This window comes from Sinocyclocheilus rhinocerous, unplaced genomic scaffold (assembly GCF_001515625.1).
Source record: "Sinocyclocheilus rhinocerous isolate Xijiao unplaced genomic scaffold, SAMN03320098_v1.1 scaffold861, whole genome shotgun sequence".
Lineage (NCBI taxonomy): Eukaryota > Metazoa > Chordata > Actinopteri > Cypriniformes > Cyprinidae > Sinocyclocheilus > Sinocyclocheilus rhinocerous.
Window position 1 is genome coordinate 99,268 of NW_015640043.1, and position 8,591 is coordinate 107,858.

Sequence of the window (8,591 nt, forward strand, 5' to 3'; positions counted from 1 at the left end):
GTGAAGGTGGTGTGTGGAGGGACATTGTTGGGACGCCTGTTGTTGGGGTGCTATGGCTCGGTAACTGAGTGCCTTGTGTTAAATTCCGGTTCAATTGAGGGTTGTTGTTGCTCATGCCCCTTATTGAGAAACCTAGTGCACCTACAAAATGAGTCAGGCAGAGAAACACGGATCGAATGGTGCTCAGAATTAGGGCTGTGCGATTAATCGAAATCGAATCGAAATCGCGATTTGAGACGTTGCAATTTCCTAATCGCAAAGCCTGCGATATGGACGCGATATTACTCTGTTCCAGAGCATATGCATGACTGCCAGCCTTGAGTTGCAGTCTTACTAACCAATAGACACATTATTGGCAATATTGAGCTGAAGCTTGACTTTGCAAATTTAAAATCGCAAATCAAATCGCAATCGCAAGATCTGTAAAAAAAATCGCAATTTGATATTTTCCCCCAAATCGCACAGCCCTACTCAGAATCAGAGTTTATTGTGTTTTTATTAGCAGCACAACAACTTTTCAGTACTATAAGCTGGACTGAAGACTTGTACTCACTTTGAGGACCATATAAACTCGCACCAAGCTGTGACAATTGACCTGACGATGACGGCGAGGGAGATGGCAGCATCTGAAAACCAAGAGAAGTTAAAACATCTCATTTGAATTGGCATGCTTTAACATTATGTGGCAACTAATTAGACACAGGCATTAGAAACATTTTTATATTTTCATTTATATTTACATATACACTACAGTTCAAATGTTTGTGGTCGGTAAGAGTTTTTCATGTTTTCGAATTTAGTTTTTTATTATCACCCAGTCGGCATTTATTTGATCAAAAATACAGTAATATCATTAAACATTATTACAATTTAAATGAAACATTTTCTATTTGAATATATTTTAAAATGTAATTTATCCCTGTGATGCAAAGCTGAATTTTCAGCATCATTACTCCAGTCTTAAGTGTCACAAGATCCTTCAGAAATCATTCTAATATGCCGATTTGGAGCTCAAGAAACATTTCTTATTATTATAAATATTGAAAACAGTTGTGCTGCTTAATATTTGTGTGTAAACTCTGCGATATGATATTTTTTTTCAATACTTCATGAATAGAACGTTTAAAAGAACAGCATTTACTTGAAAAAAATCTTTTATAACATTATAAATGTTTTTACTGACAATCTGGATCAATTTAATACATTCTTGCAGAATAAAAATATTAATTTATTTGAAATTTTTTTTTTTGAAGAGTATTGTATATGTCTCATAAACATTTCTCTCTCTATATTTCACTTACTGACAAATGAAACACTTTTTTTGAGCCAATGCAACATAAAGAACAAATGACGCACATTAGATGTGTATTTGCTTCATCTGTGTATTTTATCACTGTAATGCTGCCATCTAGAATTAGATGAAAATCAGTTCGTCACAACTTGCAGTTCAGTTCTCCTCATAAAACGGCTAAAGTGTAGTGTTTTCAGTACACAAAATACCATTTTCACCAAGTTCTACCATGAACATTTATAATTATGTCATAATTAGTTTCCACCATGATTCTCTGACACGCTCCCAACTTCAAAAGTCTGGAAATTATGACTTCATGTTGGCGTTCATGTGCGCTCAACTCGTAAACATGACCATTCTGACTTGAATGCATCAAGAATTGTCTCAGTATTGTAATTTATCAGTATATATATATATAAGTGTTTGGTATAGATTACTTGTGCCACTAAAATTATTAATAAAGTTTTTTTTGACAAACGTGTTATATAAATATTTTTAATACATTTTAAAATACTTTTTTGACATCTGCTTAAAAAATATTTTTTATTGGTGGTGAGGTCAGTGAAGAAGCTGACAGTGAAACGTGAAGTGAAATATATAATATTAAGCATTAATAATAATGTAATATTTTGTCATTCTATCGGACCTCCAGTCAACAAAAGCATTCGACACAACTAACATAACATTAGTTATGTTCCATCATGAATTAACTAGTATCAGCTTACGTCTTTCTCCGATCGATGCGGGAACATTGACGTCTGGCCATAGTACATGCTCTCATCAGAGTAGTCACTTTCGACCCCCTCCGCAAACTTCTTTCTCGTTGCACTGAACATTCCGTTTGTCACCTACAGAAGAGAGGAGATGGTTAAAACCAAGATATTTAATTCCTGAACCAAAATCACACCAGATTATCTTTCCACACATCTAGTAGACCTATCATTAACAAGTTCTTCTATATAACGTACAGTACAACTCAGAACTTGTAATAAATAATGAATTACCACTGCAGAACAAGACCAAGGATACATGTTGATTTTAAGTGCATTATAAAAAGGTTCAGACTATTTTGTCAACCCAATTTACACCTAAATCTTACAATTAGATGTGCAAGATGAAACTTGTGTAATTCAGCGAACAGACTCATGCTATAAGAACATTTAATGCTGCTATGGCGGTACGAGGTTAAATAAATAATTTATTCATCCATTCAAACAAAGCAGATATTTGCCGTATGGTTGGAAAACAAATAAATATCGCTTTGCAAACTGACACCTGACAACACTCACAAAAACAGCTTAATTCACCAGCTAAATCCATGAAGAAACATCAATTACTAGCTAACGTTAGATACTTCAACATAGTCCCATTTCCACATACCGCAACATTATTAATAATATTAAAACTGGTTCCTACATGTTATGATGTTACGCACATAACTACAAGGAGAAATAAATTAAATAAATAATGGCATGTCGCGAAATTTTCTCATTTATATAAAGCTAGTTAGCTTTGTCGTTAGCTGTGTAGCTGCTAAACATAACACATTTTCGGCATAAATAAAGGTTTTAATGGAAACCAAAACACATTGAACCATCTAATCTATACTAGTCGTGGTACTTTAGTTTTATAACAGATGTCTGCCCATGCATAATACATGTATCTATCTGTTTAAATGGCTTAGGCCTGAGTTTCGGCTGTCTGTTTTTGTTAGCGCTCAACGCTAGTCGGCTAACTCTGGCCTCGAACAAAAACAGAAACCAGTAAAGCCGTGCAAACGTGTCAATGCCTTCATTCAGCGACTTAATATCTGCTTGGATATGCGCATAACGCTGCAAATGTTCATTTGGCCCTGTATATGCGATGCAAACCCTGTTTTTTGGTGAAAAAGTAATTGACTAACCGCATTAATTTACCCTCTCCTCGCAAGATCCAAGATGGCTGTGTATCCTACAGGCGAGAATGCTGGGGGAATAGCCTTTACCCTCTGACCCCCTGACCTTCAGTTTATTTCATACTAGACTGAAAATTGTGCTGGACACAGTCTGATGTGTATTAGACACTCTAAAGGGCACTTGTGAGATTTTATTATGTTATATTGGGATGAAACAGATTGCAGTCACTCTTTTTATATCTGAAACATCATTGGCACACAGTTTCAGTAGTTGATATTTTGCAATTATAATATTTTATAATAATATTTAGTAATCAGCCATTTAACAAACCCTGCTTAGAATACAGATTATCTTATAATCATAGAGAATATTTATAATGTATATTTTACATCTGCAGCCAGATGCAGCTAACGCATTGATTAAGCATTCATACATTTGCACTGTAATTTGAACTGTCTGACACAAAGGGTTTTTAAGATTGAGTTGTAAAAGAGTTGTAAACCTTTCGCTGATGAGTCTATGGCCTGTTTCATGTTACACTCGACTGCAGCTATAAACGTATATTTAGCCAGTGATTATCGCAAAATAATGCCAGATGGGGTGATCTTGCATCACATTAAAGGGGTTTCTTAGAATAATGTTAACCTAAGACCCTATTTTAGTCATAAATCCAAAGCCACTAGCTTGCTATGTAGCATAGATGCTAGTAGCATTTCGTGCTGATATTACTTTAGCAACAGAAAATATGGTCAATATGCATGATAATGCTATTTTTATTTCCTAATCTTTTGTAAGATATGCTTTTATGTAACAACATACAAATCTAGAGTGAACTATATCTATTGTTTGAAGAAAGACATCTGTCAGTTCCACACGCAGTAAAAGACTCACAAATACATTCCATTCAGTAAATCTGCCTGAATCCAGATTTAAGCTGTTCATAGCCACAGTTTGAAGTTTTGGTTCCTTTTTTTAATGTATATTTAAATACATTATCCCTTAACCCCCTAGAGCAGCCTAAAAGAAGTGGTTAAATAGTCCTCAGAGGTTTATGTTGAACGTTTACATTTTAAATCACATTTAGTTGTGATTGTTATAACTCACTTGATCCCGTTTCCCACTTTCTGCCTGTTCTCTGTGTGAAGTGGTACTCAAGCCTTTCAGACAGCACTTGAGGGTTCTCAGACATAGTCTAAATCACTGGAGACCTTTGATAGACCACTAGCTAAGCCTTGAGTTGTGAGAAGGATGCCTGGGAGTGCAATATCATCAAGTGTTGCATTTACTCAGAAGTGATTTACGACTTTTGGATTAAGGAACAATATTAATTTTTGATAGGGGGAAAAATGATATCTTAAGTGTAGAAAATGTTCATAAAACAACTTCAAGTCTGGTTTGATCTCAATGGTGAACCTATAACTATAACTCTCTCTCTCTCTCTCTCTCTCTCTCTCTCAATTCAATTCAATTCAATTCAATTCAAAATTGCTTTATTGGCATGACTGTAAATGATACAATATTGCCAAAGCTTAGCATACATGTACAAAAAGATAAAAAATAATAATACAATAACAATAATAATAATTAAATGAACATCACAGTAATAGAATGGAATATGATAACATCTTAGAAGTATTAAACTGTAACAAATTATAACATCTCAGAACTAGCTGACTGAGTGGACTCCTTTCGGGGTTCAGTTCTTGGGTTTGTATTGCTTTAAAATGTAGCGTTTCTGTGGGACTTGATTTAAGATGCATCCAGAATTTGAGGGATCTTTTATGCATATTAATAATCAATGGGAATCGGCCTAATTCTGCCCTACATGCATTATTGGGTGTTTTTCTTTGTAGTTTTAGAATCATTTTGCAGAATTCTGTGTGTAGGGCTTCTGTTGGATGTCTGTCCCATCTAGTGTAGCTCTGATCACTGAGTGGACCCCAAACCTCACTTCCATACAGCACTATGGGCCGAATCACACTATCAAAGATTTTACACCAAATTGGAAGCGGTATTTCAATATTTTGGAATTTTTTCTTGATTGCGTATAGAGCTCTTCGAGCTTTATCTTTGAGAGCATTCACTGCCAAACTGAAACTCCCCGATGCAGTGATGATCAGGCCGAGGTAAGTGTACTGCATCGTGTGTTCTAGGGCGGTGCTGCCTAGACTGAACTGGTATCTGTGTTCCTGACATCTGGGCTTTTTCTGAAAGACCGAGTTTGTTTGTCAATTCTTTATATGTAATTGGGAAGTCAAGTGGATTTTGATTATTTTTAATTGTGTCTTCATACGTTTGTAGATTTTGTTTGATCAGATTATAATTGTCATTGAGTTGTTTTGGTGGGATTTCTTTATATAAGTTTTCAAAATGTATTGTCCAAATTTCTCCATCTTGTATTGGTAGGTCTTCTGGTTTTGTTGTGCTCAGATTATTCCACATATCCCAGAACTGATTATGGTTTATTGAATGTTCTATTTCTTGTAAACTTTTGGTCAGATGGTGCTGCTTTTTTGCTATAATTGTGTCTTTGTATTGTTTTAGTTTTGAACAGTATTCAGTTCTTATGTTGGTGTTGTATGGTTGTTTATGTTTCAGATTTGATAATTTTCTAAGTTTTTTTCTTAATGTTTTGCAGTCTGAGTCAAACCATTTTTCATCTTTTGTTGTTTTTTAGTGCATTTTTTGCCTTTCTTTTTCAATTCACTTATATATGCTGCTTTTTGAAATATGTAATTGATTTCATTTGTAGCCAAATTAACACCTTCTTTGTTTATTTTTTTATTTATAAATATAGTGATTAGATTCTTCAGTTCTTCAGAAATCAGAGCTTGGATACATTTTTCTGCTGCTGTCTGGAGTCCATTTGTATCTCTGCTGGACCTGATACATTTTAGGAGGACGGGTCCATGTCACACGTGACAACAACACGTGAACCTCCCTAAAGAGTCCCCTCTGATCCTGCCATTACAGGCCTAAAGCTCGGCAGAGATGCACTAACTCTGATCCATTTTTATTTACAGTTTGGTCAAGATTATTTCTCGGTGGAAGTTTTCTTGTGAGACTCGGGGAGTTTTGGCCAAAGATATATTCATTGCCCTTTGGATCTATGTTATCGGGTTCAGATCCAGTTCTTGCATTAAAGTCTCCACATCATTGGATTTTGTTCAGGTATTCCTCATCATGGTAAGGGGATTCTGCTGGGGGAATATAGATGGCACAGAGATATATGTCAGTAGTTTAAATGCCAATTTGGTTGTTTAGTTTTAACCAGCAGTGAAATTTTCAAATGTAGTAATAGAAATGTGTTTGGCCAGAGCTTCCCTGTACCACACCAGAATTCCTCTCCACGATGCACATCCTAAATCCAAATACTGTGGTATGCCATGTGATATCGACAGCCTCTGTTGGTTATCCATAACTGGGCAAGTCTTGTCTTTGGGGTGGTGCACTCAAATGGTCTCTGTTATGCAGAGGGTCCTGACTGAGATAAGTGCTTAAATAGAAGGTCTCAGATGACCCTCAAATTCCTTAATCACATGACAACTTTAGTCTTATCACAGCTCCCGGCCAGCTCCACCTTCCAGCGCTGGAAGAAATCATTTAGCCGGAATAGGGAGGAGCGTGCGGAATGTCATCTCTGGTGCTGTCTGTGTCTGGCAGGGCAGAGGTGTCAGCAGAACACAGGAGCATGAAAAACCACACTGCCGCCCATCGTCTCATTCCTTGTGTCAAAAAAGCTTGATGCTAAATGAAGATCTACGTTTTCTGCAACCTGGTAAGCCGAAAGGAACATTCAAGTTTTTATCTTGTCTTTTCATTGTGCCATTCATAAGACTGGTCAACACTCTTAAAAATAAGGGTTCTTTATTGGCATTTATGGTTCCATGAAGAACCTTCAATATCCGTGGAATCTTTCCATTCCACAAAAGGTTCTTTATAGTGGAAAAAAGTTCTTTAGATTTTTATGTACTTCACAATAAGCAAAAAAGGTTCTATTAAGAAGTGGTCACTGAAAGGTTCTTTGGAAAATCAAAAATGGTTTTTCAATGGGATTGCTGTGAAAACCTCCTGTTGGAGCCTTTGTTTTTAAGAGTGTACCATTATTTTATGAACCCTTATTTTGTTTCTGAAGAGACCATGAATGTGGACCGAGAAGATGGGAAATGTAGTGCGAGGTGCTGTCGCCTTCGTGCCCTCCGAGAGATGTCAACGTTTCTTATGCGACTTGAAGGAGATGCCCCTTGATCGTACTCTAGACCTGAGTAGCCGGCAGTTACGTCGCCTTCCCATCAGAGCTTCTGCCTTCGATGAACTAGTCAAACTCTACCTGAGTGACAACCACCTGAGCAACCTGCCGCCAGAACTGCGAAACCTGCAGAAGCTCCAGATTCTAGCCTTGGACTTCAATTGTTTCGAGGAGCTTCCTCTGGTCATATGCAGCCTCGTTCAGCTAAACATCCTCTACCTCGGTAATAACCGACTGTACAGACTGCCGAAGGAACTGCGGCATCTCACCGAGCTTAAAACGTTGTGGCTGGAGACCAACTGCTTCACCAAGTTTCCTCGAGTAATATGTGAGCTTCCCAACATCAAGACCCTGCATTTGGGATACAATCAGCTACATAGGTTACCGGCTGAGCTCGAGCGACTGGAGGAGCTACGCAGCATCTGGTTAGCAGGAAACTTGCTAAATGATTTCCCCCCCGTGCTGCTGAAGATGCATTACTTGGAGGTGATCGATGTGGACCGTAATCGTATTCGCCAGTTTCCGTCGCTTGCCTACTTGAGAGGCTTGAAGCTTGTCATCTACGACCACAATCCTTGCGTTAATGCTCCAGTGGTGGACGAGGGTGTGAGACGGGTAGGCCGCTGGGCCGACAGCTCTGATGATGAGGAAGATGAAGGTGACGGAAAGGTTGCCAAAGCAGGCATGAAGGCGCAGGGATCACTGGAAGAGAACGAGTGAAGAAGATCAGTCAGAAGAAGAACCGTAGATCAAGCTGCTATACAAAGAGCATGTTGATACTGATGGAACTGCAGAGGAAGACTGGGGAAATACTGAGGTCATTGCACTATGAATGTAGTGTCTTTTACATTTTTATTATATATATATATGTGACCCTGGACCACAAAACCAGTCATAAGGGTCATTTTTTTCAACAAATACCCGACAGAAAACTGCTGCGGGGTTTTATTTATGACGTGCTGACACAAATTTCAAATGGTTTTCAACGGTCGTTTGATCGCGTCCAGTGTAGGCAGACTTTAGCTGTTGTAGACACGGTGTTACTCACCTATTGAGAAGAAACAAAGCAACCTCGGAGTCCGATCGCGGGCCTTCTGCTCCTTCAGTTCTCTCAAGCTAATCCGATATTTACACGGGTCCTACTTCTTGCCTTAAC

At 37.7% G+C, this 8,591-nt stretch overlaps 2 protein-coding genes across 2 annotated transcripts in view; one reads left to right on the forward strand and one right to left on the reverse strand.

The window, feature by feature from the left end:
- Positions 1–3,255, reverse strand: part of LOC107752336 (CCR4-NOT transcription complex subunit 2-like) — a 12,469-nt gene extending 9,214 nt beyond the window's left edge. Inside the window, exons 1-4 of the mRNA XM_016568286.1 lie at positions 3,208–3,255; positions 2,017–2,139; positions 554–626; positions 73–141 (exon numbers count right to left, since the gene is read on the reverse strand). Coding sequence (XP_016423772.1) covers positions 73–141; positions 554–626; positions 2,017–2,127 — 253 coding nt within the window. The 5' untranslated portion in view covers positions 2,128–2,139; positions 3,208–3,255. The remainder of the gene's footprint in view (positions 1–72; positions 142–553; positions 627–2,016; positions 2,140–3,207) is intronic.
- Positions 3,256–7,345: 4,090 nt separating this feature from the next.
- Positions 7,346–8,155, forward strand: LOC107752337 (leucine-rich repeat-containing protein 10-like). Its single transcript, XM_016568287.1, has one exon. The coding sequence runs from the start codon at positions 7,346–7,348 to the stop codon at positions 8,153–8,155; it is 810 nt and encodes a 269-aa protein (XP_016423773.1).
- The last annotated feature ends 436 nt before the right edge of the window (positions 8,156–8,591 follow it).

Bases quoted from the DNA above. Each gene is read 5' to 3' on its own strand.
- LOC107752337 (XM_016568287.1), top strand. From the start codon at position 7,346: ATGGGAAATGTAGTGCGAGGTGCTGTCGCCTTCGTGCCCTCCGAGAGA.